General features: G+C 33.1%; 1 protein-coding gene and 1 long non-coding RNA gene across 2 annotated transcripts in view; both read left to right on the top strand.

Annotated features, from left to right (window-relative positions):
- The window catches only part of LOC142339303 (uncharacterized), a 56,566-nt gene extending 47,141 nt beyond the window's left edge, over positions 1-9,425 (top strand). Inside the window, exons 8-10 of the mRNA XM_075389287.1 lie at positions 6,014-6,094; positions 6,489-6,661; positions 9,366-9,425. Of these exons, the coding sequence (XP_075245402.1) occupies positions 6,014-6,094; positions 6,489-6,661; positions 9,366-9,425 (314 nt within the window). The remainder of the gene's footprint in view (positions 1-6,013; positions 6,095-6,488; positions 6,662-9,365) is intronic.
- A 1,993-nt stretch (positions 9,426-11,418) lies between these two features.
- Positions 11,419-14,923, top strand: LOC142348391 (uncharacterized). The gene is made up of 3 exons (XR_012760725.1): positions 11,419-11,516; positions 14,633-14,654; positions 14,720-14,923. It is a non-coding gene; the product is annotated as an uncharacterized LOC142348391 (long non-coding RNA).
- The last annotated feature ends 4,966 nt before the right edge of the window (positions 14,924-19,889 follow it).

Raw genomic sequence — 19,889 nt, 5'->3', positions numbered from 1 at the left:
ATTTGGAGTTCTGTCAAATTGTTTTTTCATTACTTCTGTTTTCCGCGTTGGAATCTTCATTTTGCTAGTTTTACAACCAAGTTCATCAATTTTCTCAAATTCTAAAAGTGTTATGAACTACTTCAGTAACGTTTAAGCTAAAATAAAAAAGTGGTGAGATTTTTTTTGAATGTTTCAAAGTCTCTTTATGAGAGAACCAAAATATATGTAAAAACTTGCTGTAGAAACACGTTTTTTAATAGATCTGAAGCTAAAAAATTTGCGTCTGAAAAAAATTGTTCTCAGTGTTTATCCTTGCGAACAAAAAATTTTTTAGATCTTTTTATTGCACCTTCCATAAAGAAGCAGATAGTACGAAATTAGAAGTTGAGCGCTTGCCTCAAAGATGCAGTTTAGTGATATTATTGAAAAGCATTCACATATCTTCAGAACAGTGTTATTGAACCGCTTCAGACTACTGATTACTACAATTATATGGCCTGTAAAAATGAGGATGTCAAAATTTGTCTCACTCAACAAAAATTGCTTGTATGGGCACATTTTTTCGGGACTCAAATTTCTGTTATGGGAAGATTTAATACTAACCTATATATTTTGCACCAGTTATTAACAATTTTTAAGTCTGCTTTGAACTGGCCAAAATAGTGCGCGTGCGTCCCGCTGCGTATAAATGTGGTATTGTCCGCCAACAAAGTAGTGTTCGAGTTTTTCGGCAATGTTAATTGTCAATATATATGAGAAAGAAAAAGCAGTGCACCCAATATTGATTCCTGTGGAATCCCACAAAAAATATTAATTTGTTAAGAGGAATCTCCAATAGAGACTTTGTTTTCTGTTTTTCAATTACTGGTTATTAGGTTTTCTGATTTTCTTACAAACCGAACTTGTTCAGCTTTTTGAGAGGTAATATGCGATGGACACTATCGAGAGCTTTCTTGCAGTTTTTAAAAAAAGCTGATTTACTGGAACCTTTTTTGTCAATGGACTCTGTAATTATTTCCGTCAAAACAGCAATTTGGAACCAAAACTGCAGGAGCGATTGAAAACAAGCTTCTCAAGCACTCTGAAAATTGCATATAGTAGATTTATTGTTTAATAATTGCTTGGATCGGTTTTATTTCCGTCCCTGAAAAGCGGAAAAACTTTTGCCATTTTACGTGTCTTGGAAAAATTTCAACGCTTACGCATTCGTAAAATTTTTAGTGAACGTCTCACTGACGGCGGGTGCTGCCATTTTAGCATTCTATTCCTTATGCCATCATAACTAAAAAAAATTTTATACAAAGATTTAATTGTTTCGCGTATGCCTTAATCTTCAAGAAAAAACTCAAAAACTAATCTCGAAGGATTTTTGTCCTTCTGTTGGGAAACTGGTCTTGATCTTCGAGCATTTCTCCTATTGAGGAAAAGAAATTAATGAAGTTGTCAAGTTTTTTTTTCTGATGTTGCGTTTTTTTACAGAAAACTGATAAAATGCTATAAAAACATGTTTATTGATCTTTTGCCTTTGCTTATTAGGTTTTCTGATTTTCTTATAAACCGAACTTTTTCAGCTTTTTGAGATGTAATATGCGATGGACAGTATCAAGAGCTTTCTTGAAATTTAAAAAAGCTGATTTACTTGAATCTTTTTTGTCAATGGAGTCTGTAATTATTTCTGTCAAAGCAGCAATTTAGAGCCAAAACTGCAGGAGCGATTGAAGACAAGCTTCTCAAGTACTTTGAATATTGCATATAGTAGATTTATTGGTTAAAATTTGCTTGGATCGGTTTTATCTCCATGCCTGAACAGCAAAAAAATTTTCTCCAATTTATGTGTCCCAGAAATATTTCAAAGCCTACGCATATGCAAAAGTTTTACAGAACTTCTTGCTGACGACTGCTGCTGCAATTTTAACATTCTTTTGCCTATGCCATCATGACTTAAAGAAATTTTTATACAAAGTTTTAATTGTTTCGCGTAAGCTTTAATCATCAGGAAAAAAGCTCAACTCATATTTGAAAACTGGCATTGATCTTCTTCGACCATTTCTCCAATTTAGGAAAAGAAGTTAATGAAGTTATCGAAGTTTTAATTTTTTGGATGTTGCATTTTTTGACAGAGAACTGATAAAGTGCTGTAGAAACGTTTTTTTGATCTTTTGTCTTTGCTCATTGACTGTCATGGTACTTTCTCTTCATCTTTCTAATTTTTTGTCTGTTAAAAAATCCGCGTTTCAGTGAGTTTTTCTTCGTTCACTTGATTTGGAGTTCTGTCAAATCGTTTTTTCATTACTTCTGTTTTCCGCGTTGGAATCTTCATGCTAGTTTTACAACCAATAAAATTCATCTATTTTCTCAAATTCTAAAAGTGTTATGTACTACTTCAGAAACGTTTAAGCTAAAATAAAAAAGTGGTGAGATTTCTTTTCCGCGTTGGAATCTGAACAGTTTCATTTATCCAATTTTTCTTTTATACTAGATACTTCTTTGGTGCGACAAAAACGATTGAAACAATACACTCGGATAGTTTTTCCAAAGATTCATTCAAATCAGAGTATGATATTTCTGAGATTCGGTGATGAGTCAAGAAGAGATGTTTGTTTGTATTTTTTGTATTTACTTAATTGAATTCTCTATAAAATTTTGAAATATCATCTTAGCTTTGGCTCTCATTGCAACTTAAAGACACCAATGTTTTCGACTTTATATACCGCAAGTTGCAGCAAGGAAAAATAGTTTCATGTTGAATCTTTTATGCTGAGGATATCAAGATTGAAATCTCCAAAAAGCACAATATCTTTTTTTCCGATTTTGACAAAAACATTTTCCGTTTCTTTTAGGAAGAGATTGTGAGGATTGCTTGGGGGTATGCAGCACAAACAGAAAAAATTTCCTTTGATTTTTCTAGCCTTGATTTTTCTAACCAGAACCTCTTTTGATATAACCTATTTTTTGTTGTAGGTCAACCACCTCAAAATTGATTCCCATTTTCTACATAACAGGCAACAGCACCTTCAGACCTGGTTGTTCTGTTGTTTGTTACGATTTGACATTATCATCATAGATGTCAATAGGTTGATTGAAGGGTCCCAACTCCCTCCACATAAATATAAAACACAAATCAGACAATTTCGTCAGTTTTTTGCTACGACACTAAGTTTCGTCGAGATTTGCTGACTGCAGCTCATATCGGTTTCTTAAGATTATTTGGCATCGCAATAGTCGAGACGGAATTTTGCACTTCATAGTTTCTTTTGCCCGCTTGTGTTGGTTCATGCATGATACTTTGATTCAAGTATGAAGACCTGATTCAAGTTCGCGTTATTGTCTTTCTCTTGTGCAAAAAAAGTTCTGATTGCAACACTGTCGCTACCGCTTTAGGTGCCACCTCCTCAACCGCTCTGACGTTTTGAACCGGCTGCGAATAGTAGTAACCAATAGCATTCATGAAAAACAATTTTACCTGACAATTTTCTTGTAATGGTCAGATTTTTCAACTCGCATGATCTCTGAAAGCCTTTGTCGCATTAGGGGAGCCGTTCAATGATAAAAATTCGCTTACCGTTGTTTTCGAAAGCTGCAAGTTGACGTCATCTATTCCAATTTTCGTCCTTGTATGCAAAAGAAACTTGAAAATTTCACATTTGTGTGATTCGAATCTTTTTTTATTTGGTAAAGGATGGCACGCTTTAATGTTTTCTATTGTTAAATTATAATTAAAATAGAAAGCAAACGCCTCACACACCTCATAAGCTAGAGATCGAGAAATAGGGTCAACAGGGAAATAGGAAGGTATCAGCAACTCTTTACCTGTATACCATTCTTGGTCCAACACTGTTTTTTAGATCGGTAATTTCATTTTTCAAATATTTGATTATCGTATTACAGTAATCGGTTTTCTATTTGTTCAACTCTTTTATACAGTTTGTCAAATGTATCGTTTTTCGTCTCTTGAATACCATAATTGGAATCAGAAGTCATTGTTTGTCTATAAAAATGTAAGTGTTTGACTTGATCAGTGTTTATTTGAACGCTAAAGCAAAACTTTTGTTTCAGCATGTAGCATTCAACGTATTAAGCTTGCATGCGAAATAAAGCGTAAGCAATTTCAGCAACAGAACCAGATTAGATGTAGAACAAGTATGAATGAAGTATTAAAACTTAATGTAATTGCACCAATGGTACATCTCACTTGTTGCGCCTTTCATTGTTTTCAATGTGTAGATTGTAGTAAAACTTGAAAAAAAAAAAAACAAATGGAATGGTTTATTGCAGGATAACGCTTATTAAATTACCTTTCGTTAATGATGTAAATTTTCGTACCTCAATGTTGGCGAGGTTCCATGTTTGTAAGTTATTTTTAAAAGTTTTTAAAAGCGGGAGTGAGTTTTGATGAGAAGACAGGAAGTTCCAATTTCAGGCTTGTTGCAGTACGCAAAAGATAAAAGATATTTTTGCAAGTTCTAACTTCAATTCTTTCATTGATCGAACTTGAAGAGTATGTTAAATATGATTTTATAAAAATTAGTATGTACGAACCTGACAACTTTTTTTGGACATCTGGTCCACTTACAGGGAAATCATATTTAGAAGAAGAAGAAGAAGATAAAGAAGATGAAGAAGAAGAAGAAGGAGAAAAAGAAGAAGAAGAAGAAGAAGAAAAAGTAGAAAGATGAGAAGAAGATGACGAAGAAGAAGCAGAAGAAGTAGAAGGAGAAGAAGAAGAGGAAGAAGAAGAAGATGGAGCACTAGAAGGATTAGGAGGAGGAAAAAACCCATTTGAGTGTTATAACTGCATCTCTTTTTTTCCTCGTTTCACAACAGCAGAACCCTCGTGCAATGGAGAACACCAGGACCCAAGATAAAGGAATTAAGCAAAGAACTGAAGCGTTTGCTGAACAACTGAATTTGCAAAGAATTTGTATCTGTGCAAGTAATAGGAGATGTTATAGTGAAATGCAACCCTGTAAAACGTTTAAATTGAATAGTCACAAATAACTTAAGATATTTTACATCTCTGAGCGCAATTCTCTGAATTGTCTCTGAATCAAAACACAATCCGATTGGAAACAATATTGCCGAGAAATAAAAAACTGAAACACTTATAGCAGTTAAAATGATTTTGTAGAATTTAATCTTCATTCGTACCATATTACATGCTATTTTTGCTCAGTGAAAAGTACACCTAATTGAAAAAAAGTTTGAATGGAGAGCAATCAAAACTTGAATGAATGCATACGTAACGGTTTTTATGCGTTCGTTGACAGACGTTGTACGTCTTCACAATGTGCTGCACGCCCCTGCCTGCGATAATTGCATGCCACCATTTCTATTAAGATTAATATGTTTGTGCTTCTTGTACGGTATAGGGTTGAGAGAATACATCCTAATGTAATTGGTGCTTTAAACAAGATTGACATAGATCAACCAAAAACTCCACTTGTTCTACATATAGTTGGCTAGAGAAAATTGTAGCAGTTTGAGTTTTGTTATAGCAAAGTTTTTTGTTGTTCCTTTCTTGCATTGTAATATTCTTTCTAATTATTAGCAGACAAATTTTTGTAAATAATCCGTATTAGTCTGATAAAAGTGCATAAATAGGAATGAAAATTTCTATTTCTTCGCACACAAGTAAGAAACAACCAATGAGTTTTCTCTAGAAATTCCACTCGAGCGGCTGTTAATATGTTTCTTGTTACGTGTCTGTCACTATTTAATAAAAAAATTTCCTGCCAAAAATGTTTGAACAGAAATGATGTTTCACAGTTTAAAATGTCTATTGTGAGAAGATGGAGTAAAATCCACTGAATATCATACACATGATCCTAGGTCGCGTCAGTATAATTGAATCAATCAAGTACGGTATATTTTATATTACATTTTTCTGGTCTCGTGGTTTCCAAATCGTATCGAACTTCGATATTTCGGATTCCATAAGCATAAAAAGCGTCAGTTGCCAAAAAAAACTTTGGATTAAAAAACTTTTTATAGGCATGTTTGATATCTTTTTTCGCAGTTGCATTATGTTTAGAAAGGAGCAAATGTCCCGCCAATGACTTTGCTCCAGAAGTCAAAGGAGCATGGGCCACAGGAATCAGACCAGCAAATCCAAGTAAGTCTTTAGTCTGCTTAGAATGATAGAAAATTCGTCTCTTTTGTTCCAACTATACGCGCTGTTGATAGCATTAGTATCGGGGGTAAACTGATGTTTAAAGTTACACTCAACTGATCATAATGACTAGTATATAGATTAATTTTTTGTTTAAATTATTGGCTATCTAACACTAATATGAAACGCTATAAGCTGCTAAATTCTATTCAGAACTAACTGTAAAAAGCCATTGGAAAATCATCGACAGCTGTGATTCCCAATTAAATACTTTCTATCGCGTTAATTATAAGACATTAAAAAATAACTATAATTAACATATCAGCATCCAAACGGAAAGCCACCAAACTTCCATTTTGAGTCAAGGCTTTGGTTACAATTTGTAGTGACATTTTAGAACCAGGAGCGATTCTAAGCCGGATCAGCCAGAGAGGACACTGTCTCAAGTGGCTGTTTGAGGAGTACGGGGAGGGAGTGCTGGGCTATGTAGTGGAGTGGGCAAACCAAACTCATTACTCATGCCAGCCGTGGTCAGTGGGCAATTCAATTGCCTTCCTCACTCCTCAAGAGGTATTGTATTCAAATTTAGAGGTGTTTTTTCTTATTTTGTAACTCCGGGCTTATCAAAATCACTTTGCCCGATCAAGACTACATTTTTCATTTTTTAAAGAGAAAATGTTGAATCATTTTGGCGCTGTTGGTAAAGTAATGATTTGTGTATCTAGCCTATGTCATTACTTGATTTTGAAAGAATTGAATTAAATAATATCCAAAAAATTTATAGATCAAGAACGCATTTTCTGATATTATTTGATCCATAGAATCAAATTATCAAATCAATTAGGTTAAGGAATATATGTTGTTTTAAATAGGAACTATGAACTTTTGAACGCACCCAAGGTAACTATTTACAAAGATGCACACACGTTGAGAAGTTAGTCAATTGGTCGAGTAGAGAAATTAGTCAAATTTGCTACATACTTTTTTCCTCTTGACCAAAAACAGTCCGGCATTTTGTTCTATTTTTTCACTCAGTGACGGAAAACTGGTTTACGCCGTGTTTTGTTTTCAAGTTTGGTTTCATTTTAAATCATTTTTGAACGAGAACTCTTTAGATTAAGATTGCATTACACGATACTAAAAACAGAAAACATAAATCAAATCAACTCCGGTTCAATTCCTTGGTAAAGACTAATATGTTGATCAGAACAAGAGATGACTTGACTAATCAGGTACCATAAGTGCGGGAACCCTAATAATTTTCCCTATGTGATTTCCAAATTTTCGCAGTTATAACTTACCTCAGGTCTTCAATTGTTTTCAATAACAACAAAATTGAAACTAGAAAAAGCTTCGTTAAAGCCAGAAAGACCAATTGACTCCGTGCTGTGAACAAAGCTTCTCATATCTAGGAACTTTTTTCCTCAACATAAGGTTTTTGAGAATATCAACGTTACTTATGTTTTCAAGTCACAGCTAAGTTAACCTGTAAAGTCCCTAAGATGATTTACGAACAGTAACAAGCCACTGCAACAAACAACTTACGACTAACAATTGTGCTTCAATGCGCACTCTATGTCAATTTGATAGGATAAAATTAAAGAGCTTCAACTGAATTTTGGTTGCTTTTCAAGCTTCTTTTATGCTGACAGTCACGTGCTTTTACATGTCAAAAACGAATTTTTGATTGTTTGTCGATAGGGAAATAGAAAAAATTCAAACAATTTTTGATGACGTCACTTTTTAGTGTAAATTTATTGTCCTAAAATTTCATGTTTGTGAACCATTTAGAAATTTCGTCAAATAACCTGCATCAAAAACAATCTGATTCACAAACCAATTTGATTCGCATTAACAGTTCCAGCCATACATATGCAATTCTGTTTGACGAGTGTCAGGTTGTTTGAGTTTGAGTTTGAGGAATAGTAATCACGTACTAAATATATTGTCATGCCATTCTAAGTCTACTCTTCAATATGATCCTGAGTGATTGTTTTTTTATTAAGCTCAGCATTAACAAAAGCAGCTGCTGTTTCATATTCAATAAATTTTTTTCTCAACTGTGCAATAAAGGAAAAACGTTTATGAATTCTGTTACCTAACTTTCAGATTTTTTTGTGGGTTTAAGAGATCAACATTTTAGGCAGAAAACCTACAATGTAGCTTTGAGGAAACTGATTTAGGACAATTTTGATGACATTTAATGTCAACAGAGTGTCCTAACAAGATTTGGGAGACAAGTTTTCTGAGCATTTGGTCATGAGTTTTGATGTAAGAAGCACATCAAATGAAAAAATGCGGCTTTCAGTTAGTTTCAACCGCCGATTACTTCTTGTCAAAAAAAATTTCTTTGTGCAACTGATAATCTGATTCGCAGAGCTCAGTCCCTCCCAGTCGACGTGATTTTGCACTCAGGATTCTGTCAGTTGAGATTATTGCGAATCCGGCAACAAATTATTTACGAAAATTAGATTCCGACAGCATTTTTGTCAAAAATTCAGGCCTAGAAAATTAAATTCATTATTCAGACATCTGACCTCTGGAAAAAGGAATAATCTATTAAATGCCGTAGTGCTTCATGCAGTTACAGAGCACATATGCTTAGATAGTAAAACATTATGTAAGATTTTCTCACCAAAACGCTGAATTTTTAGTCCTGCTCCAGAAATTCTCTCAAATTCAGTAACCGTTTTTGAAAGGAAATTGCATCAGCTTTGAGTTACTTAAAAGAATAACACGCGTTAGTAATGCAAAAAATTAAGAAACATTTTTGAATTAGTTTGATATCCTGGCTTTTTCAAACTTAGCTCCTTCAAACCAATCATCAATATCTGTATATATTTGTATTACGAAAACCAGAAGAACTAAAAATGAAAGTAATCAACTTCGGAGTTCTTTTTCTTACTGAAATTTCGAAATGAGGTTGCCAAATTTTACACGGCATGAAGTTTTTCTTATCTAAAGTGAATCAAAACGATTTAATTGCTTGTAATTTTGTTCAAGACCTTGTAATTTGTTAACATTGTTAGACGTTTTATGCAAAATAATTCACTTGTAATAGTTAGATTTGGATTCTGAAAAATTGCCTTTTCTTTAGACAATTTTTTAGCTAGTTATTGGTGAAAAATTTTGTTAACTTTTGATTGCCTGAGTTTCAATTCTTTCATTGATCGAACTTGAAGAGTATGTTGAATATGATTTTAAAAAATTAGTATGTACGAAACTGACAACTTTTTTTGGACATCTGGTCCACATACAGGGAAATCATATATAGAAAGAGAAGAAGAAGAAGAAGAAGAAGAAGAAGTATAAGGAGGAGGAGAAGAAGAAGTAGAAGGAGGAGAAGAAGATGAAGAAAAAGAAGAAGAAGGAGAAAAAGAAGAAGAAGAAGAAAAAGTAGAAAGAGGAGAAGAAGATGACGAAGAAGAAGCAGAAGAAGTAGAAGGAGAAGAAGAAAAAGAAGAGGTAGAAGAAGAAGATGGAGCACGAGAAGGATGAGGAGGAGGAAAAAACCCATTTGAGTGTTATAACTGCATCTCTTTTTTTCCTCGTTTCACAACAGCAACAGCAGAACCCTCGTGCAATGGAGAACACAAGGACCCAAGATAAAGGAGTTAAGCAAAGAACTGAAGCGTTTGCTGAACAACTGAATTTGCAAAGAATTTGTATCTGTGCAAGTAATAGGAGATGTTATAGTGAAATGCAACCCTGTAAAACGTTTAAATTGAATAGTCACAAATAACTTAAGATATTTTACATCTCTGAGCGCAATTCTTTGAATTGTCTCTCAATCAAAACACAATCCGATTGGAAACAATATTGCCGAGAAATAAAAAACTGAAACACCTATAGCAGTTAAAATAATTTTTTGTAGAATTTAATCTTCATTCGTACCATATTACATGCTATTTTTGCTCAGTGAAAAGTACACCTAATTGATAAAAAGTTTGAATGGAGAGCAATCAAAACTTGAATGAATGCATACGTAAGGGGTTTTATGCGTTCGTTGACAGACGTTGTACGTCTTCACAATGTGCTGCACGCCCCTGCCTGCGATAATTGCATGCCACCATTTCTATTAAGATTAATATGTTTGTGCTTCTTGTACGGTATAGGGTTGAGAGAATACATCCTAATGTAATTGGTGCTTTAAACAAGATTGACATAGATCAACCAAAAACTCCACTTGTTCTACATATAGTTGGCTAGAGAAAATTGTAGCAGTTTGAGTTTTGTTATAGCAAAGTTTTTTGTTGTTCCTTTCTTGCATTGTAATATTCTTTCTAATTATTAGCAGACAATTTTTTGTAAATAATCCGTATTAGTCTGATAAAAGTGCATAAATAGGAATGAAAATTTCTATTTCTTCGCACACAAGTAAGAAACAACCAATGAGTTTTCTCTAGAAATTCCACTCGAGCGGCTGTTAATATGTTTCTTGTTACGTGTCTGTCACTATTTAATAAAAAAATTTCCTGCCAAAAATGTTTGAACAGAAATGATGTTTCACAGTTTAAAATGTCTCTTGTGAGAAGATGGAGTAAAATCCACTGAATATCATACACATGATCCTAGGTCGCGTCAGTATAATCGAATCAATCAAGTACGGTATATTTTATATTACATTTTTCTGGTCTCGTGGTTTCCAAATCGTATCGAACTTCGATATTTCGGATTCCATAAGCATAAAAAGCATCAGTTGCCAAAAAAAACTTTGGATTAAAAAACTTTTTATAGGCATGTTTGATATCTTTTTTCGCAGTTGCATTATGTTTAGAAAGGAGCAAATGTCCCGCCAATGACTTTGCTCCAGAAGTCAAAGGAGCATGGGCCACAGGAATTAGACCAGCAAATCCAAGTAAGTCTTTAGTCTGCTTAGAATGATACAAAATTCGTCTCTTTTGTTGCAACTATACGCGCTGTTGATAGCATTAGTATCGGGGGTAAACTGATGTTTAAAGTTACACTCAACTGATCATAATGACTAGTATATAGATTAATTTTTCGTTTAAATTATTGGCTATCTAACACTAATATGAAACGCTATAAGCTGCTAAATTCTATTCAAAACTAACTGTAAAAAGCCATTGTAAAATCATCGACAGCTGTGATTCCCAATTAAATAATTTCTATCGCGTTAACTATAAGACATTAAAAAATAACTATAATTAACATAAGAGCATCCAAACGGAAAGCCACCAATTTGCCATTTTGAGTCAAGGCTTTCATTACAGTTTGTTGTGACATTTTAGAACAATGAGCGATTCTAAGCCGGATCAGCCAGAGAGGCCACTGTCTCAAGTGGCTGTTTGAGGAGTACGGGGAGGGAGTGCTGGGCTATGTAGTAGAGTGGGCAAACCAAACTCATTACTCATGCCAGCCGTGGTCAGTGGGCAATTCAATTGCCTTCCTCACTCCTCAAGAGGTATTGTATTCAAATTTAGAGGTGTTTTTTCTTATTTTGTAACTCCGGGCTTATCAAAATCACTTTGCCCGATCAAGACTACATTTTTCATTTTTTAAAGAGAAAATGTTGAATCATTTTGGCGCTGTTGGTAAAGTAATGATTTGTGTATCTAGCCTATGTCATTACTTGATTTTGAAAGATTTGAATTAAATAATATCCAAAAAATTTATAGATCAAGAACGCATTTTCTGATATTATTTGATCCATAGAATCAAATTATCAAATCAATTAGGTTAAGGAATATATGTTGTTTTAAATAGGAACTATGAACTTTTGAACGCACCCAAGGTAACTATTTACAAAGATGCACACACGTTGAGAATTTAGTCAATTGGTCGAGTAGAGAAATTAGTCAAATTTGCTACATACTTTTTTCCTCTTGACCAAAAACAGTCCGGCACTTTGTTCTATTTTTTCACTCAGTGACGAAAACTGGTTTACGCCGTGTTTTGTTTTCAAGTTTGGTTTCATTTTAAATCATTTTTGAACGAGAACTCTTTAGATTAAGATTGCATTACACGATACTAAAAACAGAAAACATAAATCAAATCAACTCGGGTTCAATTCCTTGGTAAAAGACTAATATGTTGATCAGAACAAGAGATGACTTGACTAATCAGGTACCATAAGTGCGGGAACCCTAATAATTTTCCCTATGCGATTTCCAAATTTTCGCAGTTATAACTTACCTCAGGTCTTCAATTGTTTTCAATAACAACAAAATTGAAACTAGAAAAAGCTTCGTTAAAGCCAGAAAGGCCAATTGACTCCGTGCTGTGAACAAAGCTTCTCATATCTAGGAACTTTTTTCCTCAACATAAGGTTTTTGAGAATATCAACGTTACTTATGTTTTCAAGTCACAGCTAAGTTAACCTGTACAGTCCCTAAGATGATTTACGAACGGTAACAAGCCACTGCAACAAACAACTTACGACTAACAATTGTGCTTGAATGCGCACTCTATGTCAATTTGATAGGATAAAATTAAAGAGCTTCAACTGAATTTTGGTTGCTTTTCAAGCTTCTTTTATGCTGACAGTCGCGTGCTTTGACATGTCAAAAATGAATTTTTGATTGTTTGTCGATAGGGAAATAGAAAAAATTCAAACAATTTTTGATGACGTCACTTTTTAGTGTAAATTTTTTGTCCTAAAATTTCATGTTTGTGAACCATTTAGAAATTTCGTCAAATAACCTGCATCAAAAACAATCTGATTCACAAACCAATTTGATTCGCATTAACAGTTCCAGCCATACATATGCAATTCTGTTTGACGAGTGTCAGGTTGTTTGAGTTTGAGTTTGAGGAATAGTAATCACGTACTAAATATATTGTCATGCCATTCTAAGTCTACTCTTCAATATGATCCTGAGTGATTGTTATTTTATTAAGCTCAGCATTAACAAAAGCAGCTGCTGTTTCATATTCAATAATTTTTTTTCTCAACTGTGCAATAAAGGAAAAACGTTTATGAATTCTGTTACCTAACTTTCAGATTTTTTTGTGGGTTTAAGAGAACAACATTTTAGGCAGAAAACCTACAATGTAGCTTTGAGGAAACTGATTTAGGACAATTTTGATGACATTTAATGTCAACAGAGTGTCCTAACAAGATTTGGGAGACAAGTTTTCTGAGTATTTGGTCATGAGTTTTGATGTAAGAAGCACATCAAATGAAAAAATGCGGCTTTCAGTTAGTTTCAACCGCCGATTACTTCTTGTCAAAAAAAATTTCTTTGTGCAACTGATAATCTGATTCGCAGAGCTCAGTCCCTCCCAGTCGACGTGAATTTGCACTCAGGATTCTGTCAGTTGAGATTATTATGAATCCGGCAACAAATTATTTACGAAAATTAGATTCCGACAGCATTTTTGTCAAAAATTCAGGCCTAGAAAATTAAATTCATTATTCAGACATCTGACCTCTGGAAAAAGGAATAGTCTATTAAATGCCGTAGTGCTTCATGCAGTTACAGAGCACATATGCTTAGATAGTAAAACATTATGTAAGATTTTCTCACCAAAACGCTGAATTTTTAGTCCTGCTCCAGAAATTCTCTCAAATTCAGTAACCGTTTTCGAAAGGAAATTGCATCAGCTTTGAGTTACTTAAAAGAATAACACGCGTTAGTAATGCAAAAGATTAAGAAACATTTTTGAATTAGTTTGATATCCTGGCTTTTTCAAACTTAGCTCCTTCAAACCAATCATCAATATCTGTATATATTTGTATTACGAAAACCAGAAGAACTAAAAATGAAAGTAATCAACTTCGGAGTTCTTTTTCTTACTGAAATTTCGAAATGAGGTTGCCAAATTTTACACGGCATGAAGTTTTTCTTATCTAAAGTGAATCAAAACGATTTAATTGCTTGTAATTTTGTTCAAGACCTTGTAATTTGTTAACAATGTTAGACGTTTTATGCAAAATAATTCTCTTGTAATAGTTAGAATTTGCATTCTGAAAAATTGCCTTTTCTTTAGACAATTTTTTAGCTAGTTATTGGTGGAAAATTTTGTTAACTTTTGATTGCCTGAGTTTTTATTTTTTTTAACTTCCAAGTTTTGCCTAGTTTTCTCAATGCAAGCTTGAATGGCATTCGGCTTCTTTTCCAGCCAAATATGAAAACGACCCCTCATTTTACGAGCGCTTTACATTTTTAGTGCTTTCTGGTCTTAGCAGTCGTAACTACTATGAAAATGGAAGAGTAATAGATACGAACTATGAGATTTAAACCTATATAATTCAAACAGCTTTTGTTTGTAATTCATAATCTCTGTATCCGTTTTTTTGTTGTTTTGAAATTATTTCACTTCTGTGAGTCAACTAGTTTCTTTATTCAATAAAACGTCAATTTAAGTACCAAAAAACTTTATTTGCAAATTTAAGTGAGGTCAACTTTTTATTTTCTGTTCTCAAACAGAAAAGAAAAGTGTTGTAAGTTCATCCAGCTTTTTTTTTGCTGCCATATAGATTTTATGTAGTTTCTTGAGAGAGAACTAAGCTAAAAGGCACTAGAGTGCTCAAAAAATACGGAATGTCATTTTTAATTATGTTTTTGTCTGTTTTAGAACCACCAAACTTGTCTGTTTGGTAAGTAATTATTATAACAAAAAATTGTTAAAAAACAGATTAAACTATGTCAATGTTCGTTTTAGAAACAAAAATGTTCTTCTAACGAATTCTGAGCTGTACAATTTCACCAGCCTTGCAAATTTGAGAAAAATTGATACAATTAACCGTTTTGTGATGTTTGATAATAACTTGTAATTGTTTGAAATTAATTTATTCCAATCCCGGTTCAAGGTTTTTGGGTAAATTTTTGTAAGAAATGCGTTGAATGCGTTGAATTTTTGTAAGAAATGCGGTGACTGCGGTGAATGTGGCGAAAATAAATATTTCAGCTCATTTCATCGCTTTTCTTACAAAAATTCGCCGCATTTCTTACAAAAATTCACCGCATCTACTTTTCTGGTAAATTAATGTAAGAAATGCGGTTAAAGCCGTGAATGCGGTGAAAAAAATATTTCACCACATTTCACTGCATTTCTTACGAAAATTCACCGATAAGTTCACCGCATTTCTTACAAAAATTCACTGCATTTGCTTTCCAACGTTTTCTCAATCTGGTTTAAAATCACAAGAAATAGAAACGAAGTACTGAGGACGATTCTTTTTTTGTGAGAAAACTGAGAACGCGGTGAAAATAAATAATTCAGCGCGATTCACCGCAATGATCGCAAAAAGATGTAAGAAATACGCGGTGAAAAAAATTTTTTTCACCGAATTTCACCGCATTTCTTACGAAATTTCACCGCCAAACCTCGACCCGGGATAGTTGTCTCCTCCGGTGCAAATTCTCACACCTCCTAAATTGATGATCTACGAAAGGACTAATTGTTAAAAATAGAAATCGTCTTCCTTTTTCAATGAACTTCCCAGGTTTTTTTTAAAGAACATCCAATTTAAATTAATAGTTTGGTGTAATCTTGGTTGAAAAAAATGCCCAGAAAATGAACGGCTAGTCCTCGATCAAATGCCCAAATAAATAGCAGTCCTGGATCTCCTCTACTATCGGTAATTAAACGTAAACTTTGATCAATCTCTCCTCTCATTTGGTGTGATAAAAGGTAATGCATGGCTTCCCTATCTTTGTGTGGCAAGTGATCATTGATTAAAAAAGCATTCCATTTGTGAGAGAGTCCATTATAGCAAGTAATTACCCCGTATCTTTGATTGAAAAGTTATATAAGAAGTTTTCTAGGAACGAGATTTGACGTGAAATGGAAACAAGGAGGCTCGTTAATGTGCGTTTGCACATCATGTTCCGACCCGAGCTCATCTTCATTTTTGACTTAATTGTCAACCAAATGAAGAGATAATCAAAAACAGACGTTTGAGTTTAAAGAAATCGCTACAAACACCAACTACAAAACAAATTACATAACGCCATGCCTCATTAGAGCGCTCACGAGATCTACCATTATCAAGACGACGAAAAAAAGACAATTAACAAAGAAAACAAAAACAAAACCTTTTTCACGGCAAAAACTTAATATCTTAAATTAAAAGCAATTAGTAACAACGTCAAATTACAAACAGACGAAACCCTAGCCACAAAAAACAGTTTTTTTGTCTAATTATAAAGCAAATGAGACTTCTATTTAATGAGACAAGGTAACAAATCGACAAAAAGAAGAACTAATTATGTGAAACTCAAAAACAAATCCCCTTTTTTAAAACAAATAATCTCAGACTTCCAGAAAAACCAGCAACTTTTAACAAAAAAAACAGATAACTTTAATGAAACGTCAATAGGAAACCAATAAAACCTGTCTTTAGTCAGACTTAGCCATAGAATAGGACTAAAGGTGAAGAATAAGTAAAAAGTACAAGGAATATGCGAAAACACAAATTATTTAGGTAATTAAAATCATTGGCTATTATCTGAATAATACGTTTTTCTTATTTCAATTGTTATTTGTACTAATTCAACTAAAATTATAGTGAAGACTTAGATATGTTCATTTGAGCCTCAATGAATAATCATTTGGATATGTTATTATTCGAAATTGCTAAAAGAGGAAACACAGAAACACAAATAGTGACAGCTCACAAATTTTTTCATTAAAACGCAAATTGTCCAACAAACAAAACATCAGTTACGACATAAAATCAGCAGAAGCGTTAATTATGGAATTAAAAGAAATTGGATGGGACCTCTCAATGATCAGAATACGCTACAAATTGACGAAAAGAACAAAACTAAATGACAAAGTTTAAAAATTTTTGACAACGAATAAAATCACAAACCGACTATTCATCCTTATAGACTATTCGCTATAAATTGACTGCATTCAGTAAAATGATTCAGTCCATCCTAATTTAGAAGTTTATGAGACCGGTCAGCACTTTACGGCTACATGAGGAACAAAAAAATCAGGCAAAAACAGCAAATTCAAAAACAGTGAAGGAAGAAGTGTCGAAGACGTTGAAAAAAGAACTTTTCTGAAAAACCCTTCTCTAAAAGCAGTAGGACTATTTTTTTTTTAGCAGGATGATTTAAAAAAATCATCAAAGATGAACAAATAAACCAAAACAAAGAAAACCCGTGATATCAACAACATTGAGTTCAACAGATTTCAACGGAAGTCAGTAAAAACGCTAAGTTCTGCCTCGATGGGAAAGAAAAGATGTTTGTCATTCACAGGCTTGCAATAAGACATCCCAATAATTCTCATGGTTATGAAAACAACAACAAATACAGGCAAAAACAAAAAACTCTGTAAAAAATGAGAGAAAAAAGTGTAGAAGCCATTTAGGACATAGGTTTTTCTCTGAAAACTTTATCTATGATCCATTGAACTTCATTTCTAAGCCAATCGGTACTACAGATTTTGGGACAATGTGATAAAAATTCCAAAGGAATCAAATTTTAAAAAAAAATTTCAAAAAAAATTTTTAAAATTTTTAAAAAAAATTGTGGCATCGAAGCCATAAAACCAATAGTTAAAAGATAAGCCGCTATCCAGATAACTTTTGGTTGCAGTAGATTAGAACAGGTTTTTGTTATGATTGATACTGACCTACAGTTCACGAAAATAAGCGTAAGATTGTTTAATGTTTAAGATTGTTGATGATGTCTTTCATTTATGAGTCATCATTAAGACATCACCAAAAGTCTTACAACTATTAAAACAACAACAAATAGAAGCGTAAATGTCGCAACCATTTTAACCATAAACTTTTCTCTGAAAGTTTTATCAATGATTCATTGAATTTTTTTTCTCTAAGCCGATGGGAAGTATCATTATTAGGATAATGTGGTGAAATTTCAAAAGGAACCAAAGCTACCAAAAAATATCTAAAAACTAAAAAAAATATGAAAACGAGTGTCATTGAAATCAAAAACAAATAGTTAACAGATAAAACCACTAATCAGATTACTCTTGGCTACAGTAGAAAGGCTGGGGGTCCTCTTACTACTGAGTCTGGTCTACACTTCAAGAAAATAAATTTATAGAGGGTTATTGTTCAAAAAAAATTTCGAAAAGTGATTTTTAAAGCTTTAGCAGCCGTTAGCCGTCCACTCGAAGTATTAGATAATTTCACCTAATGCTCATTAAGAATCTTAATTATAGTCAACGAGTTTATGTCATAGGACTCCGCAAAATCAGTAAAGTCTCAAAAATGAATATCAAATTGATAGCCAAAAAGACTCTCAATGAATAGCCAAAAGGATCAGCGATTCCTTGAAAACAAAATCGAAGTTTCATTAAATACAAACGTAATTTATTGTCAAAGTAAATTACGTTTGTTTTTAATGAAACTTCGATATGGAGAGTGGTTATTCCTTAACCGACTAAAAACAAAACAAAATATAAAAAGTTTTTCAAAAAAACAGAAAATTGAAATTAATTTTTTTGATAGTAAGTTTCGCTCTGAGAACAAAACTAGTCGTTTTTATTGCAATTCGTGTATTGGCAACACTAAATTGTTTCAAATCGAATCGCTAAATGTATTTTTAACTCCGCGAAAAATACGAAAATGAGAAAATCTTTCTTATTTCGAATTCTACGCTAGACGAGCTTTTTAATGATGCCACTATTATTTCTCAACGATGAATATATCGATCGGATATATGCACAAGCGAGGTGAATAGAAGTCTGATAATTTTTTGTATCAGCAAAATGAACAAAAATTAATCAATTAAAGCATTTCATTTTTATCCGAAAAAGAAATTAAAATCAATTAGGAATGTGGTGAGACCTCTTAATATAGACGAACAAAACTCAAAAGTCAACACTTTCTTTTTCCAAAACCTGAATTAGAGTGACATTTTTGATGAAAATTGCAGAGTCCACTAAACTTTTTTGCTTGGTTCCAATGGAGTAATTGGTTGGGAACAGTCATTGATGAGACTAATAACAAATACAAAAACAAAAATGACAAACAGGCGAAATTATCAAATTAATTTATAATTTTAGAGATAAACTTTTAAAGATCGTGAAAACATTATATAATAGTCTCAGAAAAACACTTTGACGGCCTCATAGATAGCACATAAGTCCTTGTGTCAAAAAGACTTAGTGATTAAAAAAACAAAAATAGGTAAAGGTCAAAAAGGCAAAATTATATAACATCAAGTCGAAGCAGCAAAAAACATCAAGTTATCAGTTAACGTTTCCAAAGTTTTTATTGCTTTTTGTTTAGATTGATACCTGCCATCAATGAGATGTTATAATAATTTCCAAAAAAAAAACAAAAAACAGATATCCACATTTTGCGGGAATCATACTAAAAGACAGCGCCAAAACTTTGAAAACCAAAAACTGCTTTCGAATAAAACTGCCTAAAAAGTTTTATTATCCGATTTTAAGGGGAGAAAATGTCGTCTCATGATTCAACATTAGTGATCAGACCTCAAAATGAAGAAAAACTAAAAACCGAGCATACATGCTATTCAAAAACATTACTCTCGTCCACTAATACTTTCCAACTCACTTTTTTAAACTTTTTCAATATGCTGCACGTGGAAAAAATATGAATCACGTCCGAAAGTTTGTTCAAGCAAAAAAATTCTCATGTCACATTTCAAGCTGTTTTTAGCAAACTTTGCGCTTCGAAACTGTTCATTCGTCTGCTTACTTCTTTGTTCAAATGGCTTCGAACTCACTGCTCCAATTTAACTTGAAATTGACGTTAAAATGTAATAAAAGATATACGGATCTTAAAATAAAGGTGGCTTTGGAATATAACCCGCATCTTATTGATCGTGAAAACCACTACGAGACTTAAAGAAGCTCGCTATTTGTGAAAGCGGTGGCT

This window comes from Convolutriloba macropyga, chromosome 1 (assembly GCF_964194025.1).
Source record: "Convolutriloba macropyga chromosome 1, txConMacr16.3, whole genome shotgun sequence".
In the NCBI taxonomy this organism is placed as follows: domain Eukaryota; kingdom Metazoa; phylum Xenacoelomorpha; order Acoela; family Convolutidae; genus Convolutriloba; species Convolutriloba macropyga.
Note: the sequence above shows the minus strand (reverse complement) of the source record. Positions and strands in the feature narration are given on the sequence as shown.